Source organism: Amblyomma mixtum, chromosome 1 (genome assembly GCF_055824585.1).
Source record: "Amblyomma mixtum isolate Tamu chromosome 1, ASM5582458v1, whole genome shotgun sequence".
NCBI lineage: Eukaryota > Metazoa > Arthropoda > Arachnida > Ixodida > Ixodidae > Amblyomma > Amblyomma mixtum.
The window spans coordinates 468,489-487,812 of NC_143012.1; the positions used below are offsets into that span (position 1 = coordinate 468,489).

General features: G+C 47.1%; 1 protein-coding gene across 3 annotated transcripts; it reads right to left on the bottom strand.

Moving 5' to 3' along the window:
• Positions 1 to 13,531: 13,531 nt before the first annotated feature.
• Positions 13,532 to 15,855, bottom strand: ATPsyndelta (ATP synthase, delta subunit). Of its 3 annotated transcripts, XM_089587708.1 has the most exons (5): positions 15,636 to 15,855; positions 15,301 to 15,454; positions 14,882 to 14,911; positions 14,738 to 14,826; positions 13,532 to 13,735 (listed from the first exon to the last, which is right to left on the bottom strand). In XM_089587708.1, the coding sequence occupies exons 1-5, from the start codon at positions 15,768 to 15,770 to the stop codon at positions 13,613 to 13,615; spliced, it is 531 nt and encodes a 176-aa protein (XP_089443834.1). In that variant the 5' UTR covers positions 15,771 to 15,855; the 3' UTR covers positions 13,532 to 13,612. The 3 variants fall into 3 exon arrangements, with proteins under 3 accessions (XP_089443834.1, XP_089443855.1, XP_089443845.1); XM_089587729.1 differs by lacking the exon at positions 14,882 to 14,911 and having other exon boundaries at positions 14,738 to 14,822; positions 15,297 to 15,454; XM_089587719.1 differs by lacking the exon at positions 14,882 to 14,911 and having other exon boundaries at positions 15,636 to 15,853.
• Positions 15,856 to 19,324: the final 3,469 nt, after the last annotated feature.

Below are 19,324 nucleotides of genomic sequence, written 5' to 3' on the forward strand. Positions count from 1 at the left end.
CAGGTGCATCCCTTATAGCAAAGTATAGGAGCTCACCTAAGCAGCAGGATAGAGAGAGCACCTTTTCATTGCCATGACCTACTTGAATTGAATTGGTTTTTGAAGGAAGGAAATGGCGCAGTATCTGTCGCACATATCTCGGCGGACACCTGAACCGCGCCGTAAGGGAAGGGAGGAAGGTGGGAGTGAAAGAAGAAAGTACTTACCCTGGATGGTTTTCGATATTGCTTCTGCATTAAAAGTTTCGAACACCTGGGGAGCTTTACATACACTGACTACGCTCAGCTAATGGATGTGGCAGTGTGCTGTGCAAAGGAAGGATTAAGGAAAATGTGAACTCTGACAACGTTACTGAGAATAGTGCCCACTCTTTGTGGACGGGCCTCAGGGCAATGGAAGCTAGAGTAAATTCATTTGTGAAAGCTAAAAAAATGCCGCACAAGGCGGCTATCTGTAGCATAGTTTGACGCTGGCACGATAACCTTCCAAAGGATTGCTTCCACTCCCACAGTATACAAAAGAATATGGCACGTGCGACATCGCCGCTACCTGTTTATTGACACGCAAAAAAAACAACGCAAAAAAACAATGAAAAGCTGCGATTTGATCGAAGGGAGTGACGGCTGCTCAAGGAACAAAGAATAGGTTGGGGCAACCGAAAAGGAAATAAAAATAATAAGCCCCTGCCTGCACCACATACGTACAACAGGCTTAACCCAATTTTGAAAATAAAAGAATAGGCCTGTAGTCAAATTGTAATTTCACCACCCATAGGTGGAAAAGTAAAAAGAAAAGGGAAAAGCTACTATAGCAACCCACAGACGGGGGAGCGAGCCCGGGGAGACTCCCCTGATCCCCCCTGGGAAGTAGCGGGAAGGATGGGTGAAAAGGATGGGGTGAAAGGTTGTCAGGAGTGGGTTATGGAATTGTGGATGGGAATGGGGACAGCGAAGTTTTTGCTCTGATCCTTCATTATCTCGACTCCATTTCTGGCCTGCCTGGCCAGGGCAGGGAGAGCATCGAGACTGCCCAATGGTGCAGCCCCACTCACGGGATGCCCGACCACCCACCATACGCAGCGGGCTCCGACCGCCGGAGACTGAAAACCTAACACAGGGTCAGCAGCTACCTGGGACCCCTCCACGACCCTAGGGGGGGCTTTTCCAACCAGCCGGCTAGTTACCGTCGAGTGCTTTTCACAGTTTTTCAGACACCGGAAGTATGTGTGATGAGATCCAGCCAGTAGAGGCTTAGGTCGTCAGCTTAACGGCCCCCCGGTCCTCAGCGTCATGACTTAACACCTCCGTGGGGACCCATCTGTGCTTCCAACCAACCAACCATGCACTTATTTCCTCCCCTGCTCAAGGAACAAAGAATAGGTTGGGGCAACCGAAAGGAAATAAAAATAATATGCCCCTGCCTGCACCACATACGCACAAAAATTAGGGTGGGCGTGTCAAAAGGAAAGGAAAATAATAGCGTCCGGCCCGCACCGCTTAGAGCACAACGGGCTACCACATACGTACATTCGATAGGTTGGGGCAACCAAAAGGAAATAAAAATAATAAGCCCCTGCCTGCACCACATACGTACAACAGGCTTACCACATACGTACAGCGAAAGGAGAGAGGGAAGCTACACTGATGTTTCCCTTGCCACGGAGGGTGATGATGTAACGTGGCGCTGCTCCCTGTTTCAGTCGCCACTCCAGCAATCACCTTCAAACTGAACGTGGCTCGCACAAACTTCAGGAATAGCCGAAGGAGCAGCTATCGCCTTGGCACTGACGAACCCATGAGCGGAAGTGATTGTCAATGATTCAAAAGCAGCCATTGGAAATATTGCCATGGCAGGGAAGCCATGCTCGACGCTATGCTGCCCCACCAGCCAGACTCACGCCAACACTCACTCACGCCGATGCTTAACTCACCACCCAACATGCGGAAGAAGCTTGACAGTTGGCCGCCTTCGCATCCAAGCGTTGACCTCAAAAGTACTTAGCAAGATGTAACGAAATACCGGAAAAAAAAAGAATAATTATCGATGCAACCAGTCATACCAAGCATTGTGTCACAGCTGGACCTACAGCCACACTCCCCATCCTAACACCCTCCTCCCTCTTCCTCCTTGGAGGGATGAACGACCCTATTTAAACCCTGCCAATGATGAATGCTTTGTCCAGACGAAAACAAGCCCTCTTGTCGAAACATTGGCAAGCACACCGAGGCTTCCACCTCCCTTGTTCATTTTGTGATTAATGGATGACCATGTTGTTTTTGAGTGATTGGTTTTCTACATCTTTCGCATGCTCGCGTAGACGGTCATCGACACAGCAGCCTGTCTCACCCATACAGAATTGGCCACATGACAGAGGTATCTTATATACAACACCACAGCACCAGTTCACAAACTTTTTCAGGTACTTTTCTTTTTTTTTTTTCACAGGCTTTCTTCCTTTTTTCTTGGTTGACTTGCTTTGTTCCTGGCGGAGAAAAGCAATCCCACGGCAGCTTTGCTCATGATCTTCAGATTGTGCGACGCCTTGTGTACACATGGGATGCATGCGGTCTTTTTCTTAGCTGATCAATCTGTCAGCATTGGTGCACACATTCTTCAGAAATTTCCTTTCCGCGATCAGTGATTCAGCTACGTTCGATAGCAACTCGGATACCCTGTTGTAGTTGAACTTTTTACTTGTGTGTCAAAGCTTTTCTGGGTTTGATGCACAAAAGACCTGTACAGTGTGGCTTTTATGTATGTTTTAGCAATTTCGCATTTCACTGTCTTTGAGTGAGCTTACTGAAATGGCAGAAGGCTCTTCTGGGAGCGTGGTGAATAAACCCAGCACACATGTTCATCGGGTAGCACAAGTTACAGATCTAAAAACCTTATCCTATTGTTAGTAGGAAACCCGATGGTTAGTTGCAAGTCATTAAGTTCCAGGCAACACAGGTAAAAAATCCGACCAGCAGTTTGCTGGGCCTGACTTGTGCAATAAAAAACTGAAAAGTAATCTATGTAACACTTGACATTAACAATGGTCGCTTCTCTAATAACAAGCCAAAAGTAGGTCACCGAGCAAGGCTGGATCCAGTGCACACCCCTTGCTTTTTCAATCGTCAAACAACGCAAAAAAAACACCAAGAAAGAACGACACGTACAAGAGCAGTCTGTGTCGTTCTACCGAATGGCCCAATATTCTACCTTGCTGAACACCCCTTGTCTTTGGATAAACCATTTGTCTTCAATATTAGCCAATGTAGACTGCAAATTAAACGTTTCTAAAAACCTGCTAACATCTATCCCACATGTGCCAAGCGGTCAGTGCAGTGGCTGATTTCTCCAGCCGCAGCATTCTGAGGCAGGGAATAATATAAATCCCTAATATCGACTGAAAAGGCGCTTACATGAGCTGGGCATTCGTTCTGCAGGAAGTCTGACACACTGCCTCAGGTTTCCTGATAAGGAATGGGTCATGGACTTCTAAATGCGATGGGCACTTCTGCAGGAATGTCACGATTTCACGTTGCCAAGTGTTGCATTCAGACACTCGCGACACGGAAAGGACAGTTCTCTTTGTGGGTTTGGGCACTGAAGAAGATCGCGAGTCCGTGGATACCTTGGATGCTCTCACAGATGAAGCTAGCTTCAAAAGACCAGCTCGCTCACAAAGCTGGACTGCTTCATTCTGCACTTTTGATGGTTTTACAGATTTCATTTCCCTGAAGTTTCCTCTGACTGCTGCTTGAGCCTTTTCCTTGTATACGGCCCACCCTTCTTGTTGGACTGCAGTAACCTTACACCTGCATCTCTGAGCACCGTCACCGCAGCACTGATGCAGTGCGAGCTACCTTTCTTCACGTCCTGGGGCAGAAACTCCACGCCTTACTTGATGCAATGGCTGGCATCAAGAGACACTTCTGGATAGTCCCCTCTTTCCCCGATATATTTAATGCTTTGTGCCTTGTTCCCTTTTGTTGCAATAAATCGTTTGGTGGCTAGTCAGCGTCCTGTCTGTTAACATTGTTCAATCTGTTTTCACCGATAAGAAAAGTTCTCCAATCCAACTGCAGGTGATCGACAACTTTCTGCTGAACCTCTCGCAGGAATGAGATTACTTCGCACGTGATTTTTTGCTCATTATTGAACGCTGTAGCAGCTCTTGTTGTCGTCGTGATTTGTGCCCAGGTGAACCACTCGCAAAGTCAACCCGTGGGTGTGTGGGTCCTTGCGGAAAGTGACATTCCCTCAGCACACTGCACTTGCATGGCCGGCAGCGGCGAAGCCTGTTCGCATGTTGCTGTTTTAGGTAGTTTGTGGTGTGCAAAAGCATAGGCAGCTCTTCTGACACCTGGCTCTGGCTGCCGGCCACCGATGGGACCGTGCTCTACATCAGTGATAGGGCGACCGATGTGGGGACGCAGGTTGACCTGGAAAATGTATGTGCCTAACCGGCAGCAGTTTTCAACTTATGGGCGCTGTCATGAGCAATATGAGCAGGAGCGCGTGCCCGATAGCCTAGAACCTCACTTGTGTCGAGAACCTCACTTGTGGCTTCCTGAAGGAACGAAGTGGAAAGGGAGGCGGTACGTTCTTCCATTTCTCGGAAGTAGGCAACACAGCTTCAGAATCTTGGGTACCCTGAAGAACCTGCAGCTGGCCTGTCCCATCACTGGGTTAGGCTTTTGCAGCTCACTACACAGCCGTATATCATCACGTCAGCACCGTTTCCACACACTACGCAACCATGTAAACCTGGCTGTGTTGCATGTGTGATGGCTGCGTCGACTGCTGCCTTGTACTACGACAATATGGAGGACTGCCCAGACTGCAAAGCGTCCTAAAGTGCGATGAGGCAAACGTCGCTTCCACCTCTGTTGCTGCCCGTTACTGTGGCGACGACGTCATAGGTGACATCACGCATATGCAGAGTACATTTCCGGTCACAACATACTGCGCCCTTTGATGAAGTCATTGGTTGTTAAGTTTAATTTATTATTTTTTTATTTTCTTGTCCAGTACATTTCCTCGTGATAGCAGTTAATAAATCTCATAAACGTGTGCATCAAAACACAATGAATCGTTTGACACCATCCGAAACCCCCTGCGACGAACGGTTCAGCCGTAATAGCCGTCTAAATGTCCTCAGAATGCATCTTGGGCTTCATCTCAATTGGCAATCTTATCCTCGGGAACATGGAAATTCATTTGTTCCACTTGGGACATTCTGCATCAAAAGGGTGGCTCCCAAATTTTATGCAAATGGTGGCCCAAGGAGGGAGAGGGGCCCACTTCCATGGCTGCTTATACTGGCGCATGAATAACGGATCTAAAGTTTAGTTGTCAACTTACACCTACTTTTGCTACGTGATATAATGTGGTCACATGGTTACTGTTTCGATCAATTTGACCTTCCTTGCTGACACATGCATCCTTGACAAACATAAGTAGTAAGATGTAATGCTCTTAAAAAACCGTGAATCAAGCCACAGCTTGCAGTCTGGTAACTATGAAGAGCCAAATTCCCAAGGTCCACCACGCAGAGGAGGATGGCTAGTGGAGGCTAGCCATCCTAGTGATGCTCCCTCCTACTATTTTTTCCTCCATGGTAAAACTACAGTGAAGGAAAAAGAACGAGGGGAGCGATAGAGAGAAAAGACAAGAGTAGTGCAGAAGTATACACTAATCACAAATACAAAACACGCGGAAATGCACATAAGATGCTGCGCCCGCACATGTCCTCAAATGTTCTCCGCATGCTGGCACGCAAGTTATCTATTTTGACGTGGTTTGTTTTGTTGCATTCCAAGGGCCATTCTCTACATGCTTCGTTTTTCAAATTTCTGAGAAAATTTTCTTCACTCTAAATATACGACTATAGATGCTGTATCACAAAAATGCAAAAAAAAAAATGTTTGGTGAAAAAAAAAAATTCCTCTTTAAGAATGCCTTGACCTGTAGGACTCCAGCAGGAACGCAAAGAATGTTGAACCAGCCTTCTGTCACATTTTTTTAACTCTGCAGTCTTTTTACAAGACTCAGAGGCAGACATTGACTTTGTCTACTCCTCCTTACCCTCTCCCATGGCCATGCGCCTTCCTACTCAACTAAGAAGAAAACTGTCAAAAAAATCTCTGCCTCTCTCGTAACCGAGAGTAGAGTATGCATGAAATGTTTACAGGCACACCACACCACACTCTTCTTGTTGCGTCGAAGCGATCGCCTGCAATAGTGCGGGCTGAGGTAGGCAGCCGCAAACCGTGGTGGCTTTGTCGCTTTTGGGAGCGGCCACATAATCATGGCGTTGTCGACAGGGGTGAGCAGTCTTCTGCTGTGGCGTACCACTCGCAAAGCGATCGCTTTCCGCAAGACGCTTCCTACCTCTCCTTTCATCAGGCTCCATTGCTCGGTTTAAGCAGCTGTGACAGTGGCGGCATCGAAATGCAGGACAATGCAGAAGCGTACGCGGATATGGCGAGACGCAGGCCTGACAAGAATTTATATGCAGCGCGTTCAAATACTCCGCAAGCGTGTATACTGCCTGCCAAAGGGGGAAACATCATGAGCTGGAGGCCCAGCAGCCGGTCTTTTACATGTGCGTGTGGGGGACCGCAGCGCCATCCTTGGGGACGGCACGGAAGCAGTTTTTCCGCCCAAAGCCCTTCTCGCCCTGGAGCTCCCCTCTTGCTCTAAATGGGTTGTGTTGTGTTGGGTTTATTGGCGCATAAGCAGCTAAGGCTATCATGCGCCAAGAACAAGGTATGGAAAAATTGGCTTGAGCAGAGTGTGAAAACAAAGTTGATAAAAACGGTGGTGTAAAGGGCCTAAAAATTATTTTTATTACCTGGCTGATTAAATACAAACTTTTTAGAAATGGCTGTTTGCAGAAGCTTTTAAAAGTTGGTTAACCTCCGTGGACATCCTTGGCTTGCCAAGGATCTCGAGGCCCCCAACTACTCATAAAAACCTCAGCCTCCTTCTCAGGACTGAGAAAGTGGCTGAGGTGTATCGTTCTAAGTAGAGAAGCACAGGGTCAGAACATTACAGGTTTTGAAGAACACCGGCTTCCCTTAAAAAGCTAAAAACATCAAGCATACTAACGGGTGCATGTTCAGCTAAAATCAACACTGGATGAAATGGGATATGTTCTTTGTAAAATGTAGCAAAATATTTTTTCCTTAATGATTCAAGTTTTGTGCATGACAGTAGTATGTGGTTTACGGTAAGTTCATGTCCGCATTGCTCGCAAACAGGTTTGTCTTTGTTTGTTAGCGGGAAGTTGTGGGTGAGATGCGTGTGTCCAATACGGAGACGGCATAAAATAACTTCGATGAATCGTTTTTGGTGTGAGCATGATTTCCATTCATCTAGAATGGGTTTTACTAAATGTAGCTTATTATTTCTTTCGATATTCCATTGCAACTGCCATTTATTTCTTAATTTGCACTGCACCAACTTCATACCATCTTTGTAGGGAATGTACACTTTCTTTATTTCTTTGTTCCGAGCTTTTCCAGCACATTCATCCGCCTTCTCATTGCCAGTGATTCCAATGTGACTGGGAACCCAGCAAAATTTCGTCTTGTCCCTGTATTGTGGCGCTTATGTTGTGTATGATGTCACCAATTAGTGGTGTCACTGCATTTGTATGGTGAAGTGAGGTTAGTATGCTCAGAGAATCAGTGTAAATGATACTGTTTTGAATGTTCTCATTTATTATTTTTTCTACAGCCACCGAGACTGCGTAACACTCGGCGGTGAAAATGGATGCGCACTCAGGCAGGCGTACTATTTTTTCCCAATTAGTCTGAACCACAGCACTTCCGACATATTGTGCTGATTTTGATCCATCAGTATAAAATGCTTCGTATTCTCCGTATTTTTCGTTTAGTGCTAAATACTCTTGTAATATCTGTTCATGCGGTGTACGTTTCTTCCGAAATTGTGTTAATGTAAAGTCGCACACAGATGGTAGGCAGTACCAAGGCGGGAGTGGATCACGTTTGCGGGCAATATTAGGCAATGTGTCCATTATATCTAGTTCTTGGCATTTCTCTTCAAAGCGGAGAAGAAGTGGCCTGATTGCGAGGGGTCTGTTGGTAAATAGTGTTCGGAATGGGCACTTTGTAGTGAGTGGGTAACAGATGTGTTGTGGGTAACAGATGTGTTTAGGCTGGGAACGGATCTTTAAAATGTATGAGCATGTGAGCGTTGTTCGTCTGTCTGCAAGTGGTGGTTCATTGGTTTCCACGTAAAGGCTTTTTATGGGTGACATCCTGTATGCACCAGTTGAAAGACACAATCCCAAATTGTGCACAGGATCCAGTCGCTTCAAGTACGATGGCCTTGCTGATCCATACACTATGCAACTATAATCTAGAATGGAACGTTCTACAGAGCGATACATCTGTAGAAGGCATACTCGATCAGAACCCCAGTGTTTGCGTGAAAGGACTTTCAGTATGTTCAGTGCTAGCGACGCTTTCTTTTTCAGTGCGTTGATGTGAGGCAGGAAAGTAAGCTTTTTATCGAAGGTGATGCCTAGAAATTTGTGTTCCTTTTTTAAAGGCAGCTCGGTTTGGTTTAGGTGTAATGTTGGATGTGTGTGCAAGCCTCGTTTGAGTGAAAAAGTAAGGCCACTGTTTTCTGTGGTGAGAACTGGAAACCATTCTTGTCTGCCCATGTTGCCATTTTATTGATTGTAAGCTGTACTTGTCGTTCGCATGTGGATATATTGGAAGATGTGCACGCTATCTGAAGATCATCAACATACATTGAATACATAATGGACCTTGGGATTATTTTTCTAATAGAATTCATTTTTACAACGAAGAGAGTTGTACTTAAAATGCACCCTTGAGGAACTCCATTTTCCTGAATGAAGTCCCTCAAAAGGGTCGAGCCTAGGCGGACATTAAATGAGCGGTTAGACAAAAAGTCTTTAACGGAGTTCAGCATTCTGCCACGGATGCCGAGCTCAGCTAAGTCCTGGAGAATCCCGTACCTCCAGGTTGTATCATATGCTTTTTCTAAATCAAAAAAAGACTCTAAGACAGTGTTGTTTGTGTATAAAAGCTTCTCTGACTGTATTTTCGAGACGGACTAGGTGATCTGTAGTGGAGCATCCTTTTTTAAATCCACACTGATGGATATCAAGCAGTTCACAGGATTGAAGAACAAAGGTTAGTCTTATATTTAGGACACTTTCAAAGGATTTGGCGAGGCAACTGGTTAAGGCTATGGGTCTATAACTGCTAGGAGAGGTTGGGGGTTTACTAGGTTTAAGAAACGGTACAATAATAGCTTTCTTTCAGGCTTCAGGTATTTTCCCTGACATCCAAACTGTGTTGAAGAATCTTAAAAGTGCTTCTATGGCAGGCTCAGAAAGATGTGCAAGCATTTCATAATGTATATGGTCAGGTCCTGGAGCAGTTTTTTTTCCGGCAGACAGTACTCGGTTTATTTCTTGGAGGGTAATTAGACTATTGTATTTTTCATTTGCACCTCCAGTTGTTGGGAGCCTCTGTTTTTCAGCTGTATTTTTGTATTTTAAAAAGGACTGCATGTAGTGTGATGAACTTGAAACTGCAGTGAAATGTTCCCCCAATATGTCTGCCTGTTCCTCTATGCTTGTTTGTGTTCCGGGTGTTGCTAAAAAAGGAATTGTGAATGTGAAAAGTTGCCATTTATTTTTCGAACCTGCTCCCACATTTTTTTAGATGGGATCTGACTGTTGATAGTTGAAACATAATTCTGCCATGAAGCTTTTTCGGCACTGCGACGGACATACCGAGCTTTAGCTTTTGCCTTTTTAAAATTTAGGAGATTTTCATGTGTCGGATACCTACGGAATTTACCCCAAGCTCTGTTTTGTTGTTTTTTCGCTTCTTTACAGTCTTTTGTCCACCATACTTTATGGTTTTGTCGCGCCACTCCTGACGACTGAGGAATCGCTGTGAGTGCGGCAGTTATGATACAATTAGTGAACTTTTCGTTTATCTGGTCGATGGTGAGTTTTTCTAAAACTATGTCTTCTAAAGTTGCCTTTGCTCTAAAAAGTGACCAGTCGGCGAGGTGAAGCTTCCAGCGCAGTGGCCTTGTGGGGATTATTTCCGGTGGGGATGTTAAATTGATTAGTACAGGGAGGTGATCGCTGCCATATGGATTGTCAATGACGTCCCAGTTAAAATCGTTAAAAACAGAAGGTGAACTAAACGACAAATCTAAACAGGTCATTTTCCCTGAGGCAGGGGAGCAGTATGTGGCTTTTTCTGTATTTAAAAGGCATACATTATTTGTGAGGATAAAATCTTCGATTATTTGTCCCCTAGAGTCACAGCGCTCACTTCCCCAAAAAGGGGAGTGAGCGTTAAAATCCCCGACTACTAGATATGGTTCTGGAAGTTCATCAATGAGGCCTTGTAGATCGTGGACTGTTAGTGTGAGATGTGGAGGAATATATGCAGAGCAGATTGTAATTGTTTTGTAGCTGACAATGCTGACTGCAACTGCCTCAAGTTTTGTTTTGAGTCTGATCTCTTGAGCAGGGACGCCGCTTTTCACTATGATGGCTACACCTCCCGATAGTCAGCTCGCTTGTTCCCGATCGCGGCGGAAAACAGTGTAATTCTTAAGAAAGTTATTTTTTTGGGGACCTAAATTTGTTTCTTGTAGACATAAGGTGACAGGAGCGTGTGCTCCTAGTATGTCTTTTATGTCACTGTAATTGTTTAAAAGTCCTCTACAATTCCATTGTATTATGAAAGCCATCTTATTTTTGTGTTTGTATCGAGTGAAAAACTAGATCAAGTGGTTTATGGTCCCGTGACTCGGGGCCTGTCTTTTTTTGACCGATCCAGGGAGCTCCGCCGACCGTCCGAAGTGGACGGCGCGGGGCTGCCCGGGGTCGTGTCCATCGCCTCTGCGGAGGCGCTGGGCGAACGTGTAGAAGGCACGTTCACTTTCGAGTTTGACCTCGACCTGCGGGACGAGGTCTTGAGGCCCGCCGACCCGGGGTTCTGCGCAGCCGGACTTGGACTTGGCGGAGTAGCGTTAGCTGCTCCACCTTTGGGCCCGGATGGCCCCGCCACAGGCTCACTGCGTGTGACCTGGACGGGTGCCGAAGCCTGGTGTGGTGCGCCGCGCCCACGCACCACATCGGCGAAGTTTGATTTTGCAGTGAAAAAAAGAGAATGAGTTGGTGAGTGCAAAACGCCTTCTCGCTTCTTGAAATGAAATGTTTTCCTTTGTCTTTATGGTGATTATCTCCTTTTCTTTTTTCCAGGACGGACACGCCCTTGAGTATGCTGCATGGTCTCCTTCACAGTTTGCGCAGTGCGGGGCTGCGTCACATTGATCAGAATGATCCTTCGAGGCGCACTTCGCGCACGTTTTCCGACCGCGGCAACTTTGTGAGCCGTGGCTGAACTTTTGGCAGTTGAAACATCGGCGAGGGTTGGGAATGTATGGTCTTACGTTAACTTTCAGATATCCTACTTCGACTGTGTCAGGCAGTGTGCTAGTGCTGAACGTCAGGATCATGTGTTTTGTGTCTATTTCCTTATTATCCTTCCGGATCTTGATTCTGTGAACGTCGATCACGTCTTGGTCACTCAGACCTTCGAGCATCTCTTTTTCTATGATGTGGACAAAATCATTTTCGGATATCACGCCCCGGACGGTGTTCAAAGATCGGTGTGAAGTCACGGATACAGGAATATCTCCAACAGACACAATGTTTACGAGTTTTGAGTGCTGGATGTTGTCTCGCAGTTCGAGCAGTAAGTCACCGCTGGCCATTTTTGATACCTTGTAGCCAATGCCCAAGGCTTCTGTCAAACACTTTGACACTAGGAAGGGGGACAGGATTCTTGCTTGCTTATTTTCTACTTCACTATGGATGACATGGTATTTAGGAAAACTCACTTTTCTTTTTTGGAAAAAAACATCTGCTTCGTTCCGCCCTCTCTTGGGAGAGCGATCAGGTTTGGAAAGTGGGGGAGCCATAAAAAATTCCAAGTTTTTCAGTCCTGATGCCAGCCACCCACCATGGAGCCCAACAAGGGGATGGGACAGGAACTTGAAAGCAAGTCCTGCCCACGCCAGCTGTACACCTCAACTATAACCAAATATGACACAACTCCGGGTAGTTGGCCACACAAGGTTAACCCTAGCCGCCTATGAAAAGTGAGAAAAAAAAAACAAGAAGAGAGGAGGAGACAGGAGAGTTGTAAGAAAGAGATAGGAAAGTGAAAGATAGAGGGGAGGATAGGAAAAGGCGACTGCCGATTTCCCCCGGTCAGGTCAGGCCGGAGGTGCCGTCTACAGGAAGCTGGGGCCAAAGTGGTGTGTTGCCTCCGCCGAGGGGCCTTAAGGGTCCAAACGCTCGGCATTGGCTCAACCACCAGGATCCCCTTTTCCCCGGACACGGCGATGCCACGCACGGCTAAGCGCGGATGCTCGGGTCCGTGGTGACGCATTGTTCACCATCATCCCCCTGCGGGGATGTCCCTGCGGATGCTCGGGTTAACCCCGTGGTGTCGCCACTCACCAACGTCTGCATGCTGCAGACGCCCCCCTGCGGGGATGCTCTAAATGGCCCTCTCTCTTAATGAGTCTTGTTAAATCTCGTACGGTGCCCGGATGCTCTCGTTTCAGTGCCCGGATGAGTGGAGTTCAGTGCCCGGATGTTGGCTCTCGGTCTCGGCGTGACGTCACCACACTGCTGACAAAGGGAGCTAAAGGCATTTCACGCTTAAAACAATTTCCTGGCAATGTAACAGTGAAACTGTGTGAGAATAGTCACATTATTTCTAATATGCTAAAAAATTAGTTGAACGACAAGTCAGCAAAGACACTTAGACTGCTTGCATGTGTGAATGCGTAAGGCTGGCCGCTCACTTTGTGAACGCAGTCGCAGCGTACTACGGTGTGATGGAACCCAATGCCACACAGCTGGAAATTCTGCCTCTGCATGGCTTTATGTAGTCGCTGCCGTACCCCTTCTAATCATCATGCTGATCTGCCTTGCGGATACGACGCGATAGCTAAAGGGTTAATGCCCATATATGCAGAATTGGTCTTTCTCTACTTGACATTCACAGATCCCCAGGAGTATACTGCTCCTGGTGCAGAGGTTAAGCGGTGTGCCACTACTCTGGGATGGCAGGTGCTGCCACCAGTGTAATCTGTATGATCAAAGTTGCTCTTCCCAAGAAACCTTGCACGACCAATCATTTACTTAAATATGCCACCTGCCTGGTTGCATGAGGACGCCATAGAATGTTCACACGTGCGCAGGTTTCTGCTTAATGGGGCAAGGCTTACACTGCCTGTGCAGAGCAGTCTCTCCACTGACTATGCCAACCAGGGCGGCTGGCAGATGGCAGGGTGAAACCGAACTACTCAAGGTTAGAAAAAGAAAGCTTTCCTTTGTTGGCCACTTGCTTGGGTGAATGCTAATGAGTAACTGCTCCCTTGCCTGAAACCTTGTCCACCTTAGAGGATTCCAATAAACACAATGGATTTGAAATAGCTAATGTATTCACACGACGGAACTCAGTTTATTGGTTAGCCTCGGCAGTTGCTACAGTGATGTAAGTGCGACAGAAGATTACTCCAATGCCTTCACCAGAGCTTCATGCACCTCAACTTCAATCTGTGCTTCTGCCCGAGCGGTGTCACTGGATGCTGCATTGAGGGCCTGCTGTGCCTTGGCAAGGCCGTCCCTGCAGGACTGCAAAAGACAAAAACAGTGGTGGCTCAGTAGGCTCAACAAGCATTTTTCCAATTCGTAAAACATGTACCAACCAGCCCGTATTTGCCCTCTTTTGGAATTCAACAAGCATGACTGCCCCTTTTCAAAAGCACACTTCAGTTGGTGAAGATGGCAGACCCCAATGAACACAGCTTTTGACATCAGGCTTTCAACCGGCCTTTAATCGACAAAGACCTAGCCACATGTCTGCACTCATCTTGTACTACTGCGATCAAAAGTTTACAGGATGCAAGCGTGCAGAAAAAAACGTATCGAAATGTGCTCATGTATGGTGGGACATGCATGCTCTATCCAATAGTAACAATTCCAAGCAACTGAGTCGTGAGGTAGAGCTAGAATAAATTTATTACTAAGAACACCCATCCTGTAATATTTTGATTGCGATAGCACACTTGCGTCTCTCCCTTGAGCTTTTTTTGATATGCACCTCTGGCTCTCTAATAATAGAAAGCTGGTTGATTTATTAACAAAAACATTATCACAGCATTAACACAAAACAAAGTGAACAAGAGTTGATGGGGGAGCCTCAGCCAATGTTTCAACAAGAGGACTTGTCTGGGAAAATTTCAAAAAGTCCTCTTGAGAAAACTTTAGCTAAAGCACCCTGAGGCTCTTCCCTCAACACTTGTTCACTTCGTCCCATTTATCACCAGCTGATGGTAGCACTATGGCCTTTGAAATTTTAGGTTGCTCTATGAGTGGATTAACTTCTGCAATGAGTTATCCTGCAGCAAAACTTCTGCTTAATCTCTAGCAGCTGGCACCATGCTGGGAAAAGTGGTTTGGTGCAATGCTGTGAGGGTTTTCCACCTTTTGCAAGTGTAAATGAAAACAGCAGACACTTGGAGTCTGCTTGGTATATGCGACCAAATCTGAGCTAGCCTACTGCAATTCCACAAGCACGCCTGATACGTTCGAAACATGCGCACAACAAAATTCAAATGAGCGCAGTTTACTCGCCTGGGGATCAAGGCGGTCTACCGGCACTGCCGCCTCTGCCAGCACTTGCACGGAGGAATCCTCATTGATGGAGATGGTCCCACTACTCACTGCGAAATAACATGGCACTAAGCACCTATTCACACACACAAATTGCATACTGACATCTGGTGAAAGCACAGTCGTCTCTGAGCGCTGAAAGAGCCATTCAGCAGGGTTCAAGATCCAAATACAGCAGTTTCATCAGAAGTAGAAAAATGGGGTTACTCTCCAAATACGAGTCGGAACTTTGTATGACGACGTCTTCTAAGTGGTTCTGTCGAAGAACTGGGCCAGGCTGTAGGGACACTCTTACACATGATTAAATCAGCTCCACACATATATTATGCCCACCTACACGTGAACCTTATTCCTCAATTAGCGGTTTGAGCGCTTGCAAAGTACGCGCCTTGTCTGCGAGCGAAACCACGACATATCTAGTTGAACAAAATAAGGGCTCCGGAAAAAGTCGCCCCTGTGAGGAACACTCGCGCGGTCAAGGAGCTAGAAGCACGACTGAGCTTAACGCGTGCGGCGCTACTTGCCGAAAAACTTCTTGGCCTCTCCTTCCCTGGGAAACACTGTGACCACTCCGGGCTTGATCACGGCCAATGCAGGCACGTGGTTTGGCAGAATACCAAAGTTCCCGCTGTACGACGGCACGTCCACTTGTTTTACGTCCACTTTGTCGTAGAAGGTCTGGAACGAGGTACGAAAGCACCGCACAACGCCATAGGCTGCTTTCCGCTTGTCCGTCCGCGGACAGCTTCAATTTGCAAAGAAAGAGTTATATAAAGTGTGCGTAGTGTTCACGCTCTCGTTAGCGAGTATTATTAGCAAACGGCGAACCCATTCAGAAGAGCAATGTGGCTGCACTCACCTCTACCGGCGATGCGAACGTAAGTGGCATCTGACCGTCGGCGTACGTTCTTGATTGCATTGGCTGAGATGCCAATAGCCTAGTCCTCGGAATGACATAACGGCAAGCACCTAAAGTTGCTCGAAAGAGGGACATTTTTGGTTGTCTAATGTGACTCGCTCACTCCAATAACCTTCGTGCCGGAATGGTGACCCGACCGGAGCGCCCCCCAAGATTTCTGCTCATCGCAGAGAACTTCGCACTCTTGTCGTGCTCTGGTGCCTCTTGCATAAGCCGCCGTATCCCAGAAAAACTTTTAGGGCCAGATATTGGCAAATAATCCTTTTAAAGTGTTGAAAGGTAATGAAAAATAAACACGAGCAACCGAGATGTCAGCGGATGGACGTAGAACGTGTACAGTATGATGCTTTATGTGATTTTGCTTGACTGTTGCGGAAATAAACGGGCCCCGTAAAATGCTTCTTTCAGCTAAACGGGCGCATTGTTCGAGCTCAAATTTCGCATAGAAATGGCATTTGGTCGGCAGAATTGTTTAATACCACGTTTGCTTGGGGTACTTACCTGATTCGAAAAGAATAAGTCGGAAATTCACGTCGTCTGCGGCGCCATCTCGTTTGTTGGTCATGAACAATCAGCAAAGGAGGGGGTTTCGGGGGGTTTGAACATGGGTTTGAAGACGCCCTTTCAACTGGTTTTTTAATGCTCACAGAAAACTCAGCTCGAACGTCGGAAGGGATGGGGTCGCCTAACGGGTCAGGTAACGCAAAACTATCGTCGGTGGAAGGATTAATGACCCGCCAGAATTTTTGACATTGGTGGTTACATGTGAGTGGAAGTGCTTTTAGCGCTTTTGAGCGCCTGAACATACATGTTGGAAGCCGCTGAATACGAAGTCCGATCACTCACTAGTTGGCGAGAACTTTACGATGCGGTAGAGGCTTTCTTTTTGTTAGATAAACGTTTAATGTGATTACTTATCGAGACTTGAGCCTTTATATGTTGCAGTACAACTTTTTTCAGGCATCACAACTGATGTTTCGGTGTGTTTGGTACATATTCATCTTCAGACATTTCATGTCTGTTGGGTAAAAAAAAAAGGCAATTTCCTCACTGGCGTCCCAGAACCCTCCTCGCAGTGCCGCCTCTCCTCCTCCGCTCTTTTCTCCCTTCTCCTCTTTTTTTCTCTCACGGCTGTTGCGCTCTTCGGTCTATTCCTCCGGCGAGTCTGCCTCCGCGCACCGCCGCCGCGAATCTGCGCGTCTTCTGAACCGCGGCCTGGTCAGCGCGCCTCTCAATGTGCTGACGCATGAACACGTAGGTGGTGGTGGAAACGTTTATTGCCAATGATGTAAATCGTAGGGGGCGCCTGGTTTGCCGCAAAAGTTTGCATGATTACGAGAATTGGTCTGGGTATCGGGCATGCAGCAGTATTGGGTCCGGGTTTGTAGTTGTCGCCAATGTGCAGCCTGCGCTATGGTGAGGGACGGAGCGGGGGTGCGTATTCCCTTCTTTTGTCTCGGTAATACGAGCATGGGCGTCCGGAAGGGGGGGAAAGGGGGGGCGGTTGCCCCCCCTTGGAATTACGGATATTATTTATGCCCTAGTAGAAAACCAACGTTTTTAGATCCCTTTCAGTTTGCAAGCTCCCCCGCGCCGCGCCCGAGAAAGCGGCCCCCGTCCGCTTCCACTCACCACGCGGCGCTGCTGTCGCTGTCGACCCGGAGGCGCCGGAGCGCTCGCGCTTGGCAGTTGCTGTGACAGCCTGTTCTCATCCGCGATAACATTGGGAGCGAACACGTCGAACTCAAATTTGCTGTACTTTTGGAGCTGTCACGTTGAAACTTCAGCCTCATGGTTAAAGAAATGTTTCACCTGGCTAGTAAGGGTGAGATAAAGAGCAGGCTGATGCCAGTTCGCAAAAAACCAATCGTTTGCATTGCGCTTTATCGCATCACGTTTGCGACGCTTAGCGCTGATGATATGCGTATGTTGGTGTAGAGCTATCAATATTTCTTCGGGAGAATATATATGTATCAGCAGCGCGAACACCACACAGGAAGAAGAAGGAGAAGAAGGTAAAGAGCGCTTCTTCGGTAAAGGAGCTTCTTCTCCTTCTTCTTCCTGTGTGGTGTTCGCGCTGCTGATACATATGGATCGCAACCAACTAGCCCGACAGATGGTGTTATTCGGGAGAATGCACGAAACATTAATGAAAGGATAAAACTAGCGATGTTCCACTTCTAGATCAGTCACGAAATTCCGCGCTATATTATCAACGAAGCACCGCACATGCGAGCAGCATTTTGCACGTTCTTTAGAATTCCAATTTCCGAGAACACAAGTATAAATGCAGACACACTTAGCTGGATGCAGGGAGGGAATAACTATAGAAGTGCTTTTTATTTGCAATGATAGCACAGACAGGAGCAGCGTACTGCACTTTCATTTTTAGAATGTTAATTTCATTGAACACAGACAAGCATTAAATGCAGACACACTAAGTCGGAAGCACGGAGGGAATGGCTACTTGAAGGCGAGCTTTTTTATTTGCAATGACAATATTTCTCTGTTCTCTAGCCGACGGTTCACGTCTCTCGCCTAGAAGTGGATGGGTGTCACTATGACAAAATGCAGCACTTGGCATGTAAAAGTGGCCATATGCTCTGCACATCCAAGCCGAACAAGGTTTTGCAATTCAAGCTCGTCTAGCAGCTCCCAAAAAACGTCCCTTTCAAAAACGGGACCTTCCTTCAAAGAAATCTGGATTGCTTTGTTTACAATGTTGGTAAAATCTAGCATCTTTTTGGTGGGATGCTTTAAGCACCCTTGCTTGAAGCTTTTTTATACTGTAAGATAAGCGTCAGTGCCAACAACTGGCACAGGACAGCTGATATCTTCCATGCTGATATCTGCTGGCTGCTCCAAATCAGGCGGCGGTGACCATGGCGTAGACGTGAAGGGCCACGCTGGTCGGGCAAACAGCGTGGCGAGCGCCACCGCACGGAAGGAAACGGAAAGGCGACAATCCGCGCACCGCAGCTTTCAAACTGAAAGGGATCTAAAAACGTTGTAGAAAACAACTACAAACCTACCGCCTCCCTCATCCCCAGACATCGGGTGCACCCCCCTGGAAAAAGCTCTGCGGACGCCCTTGAATACGAGAGAATATCACGGAAGAGACCAGGTAGTGCGCGGGCCGCGGGCGAACGGACCGTCGTGTGAATCGCCCTTTAACGCCATTTTAAGTACGTGCGCAGTCGCCTTCTTTGCGCGAGGAACGTGCCGGCCACACAAACTGCTCGAAGGGCAACGCGAAAATCGCGAGCCGGCCGCCCTAGAAGCTCGCCAGGAGCAGAACAGCTGTGAAAGACAATACGAGCAGAATCGCTTTATTAAGGCGAAAGCCTTTTAATGCCTCATACTGTCGTGAGCAGGGAATGCACTACCTGGTCTCCTTCTGTGATATTCTCTCGTATTACCGAGACAAAAGAAGGGAATACGCACCCCCCGCTCCGTCCCTCACCATAGCGCAGGCTGCACATTGGCGACAACTACAAACCCGGACTGCTCAATACCCAATACTGCTGCATGCCCGATACCCAGACCAATGCTCGATCGTAATCATGCAAACTTTTGCGGCAAACCAGGCGCCCCCTACGATTTACATCATTGGCAATAAACGTTTCCAC

Coding starts and splice junctions, on each gene's coding strand:
- ATPsyndelta (XM_089587708.1), bottom strand. CDS start 15,770: ATGTCCCTCTTTCGAGCAACTTTAGGTGCTTGCCGTTATGTCATTCCG. Junction 15,455..15,635: donor CGTTCGCATCGCCGGTAGAG/GTGAGTGCAGCC, acceptor ACCTCGTTCCAG/ACCTTCTACGACAAAGTGGA. Junction 14,912..15,300: donor AGAGGCCAAGAAGTTTTTCG/GCAAGTAGCGCC, acceptor TGGCTCTTTCAG/CGCTCAGAGACGACTGTGCT.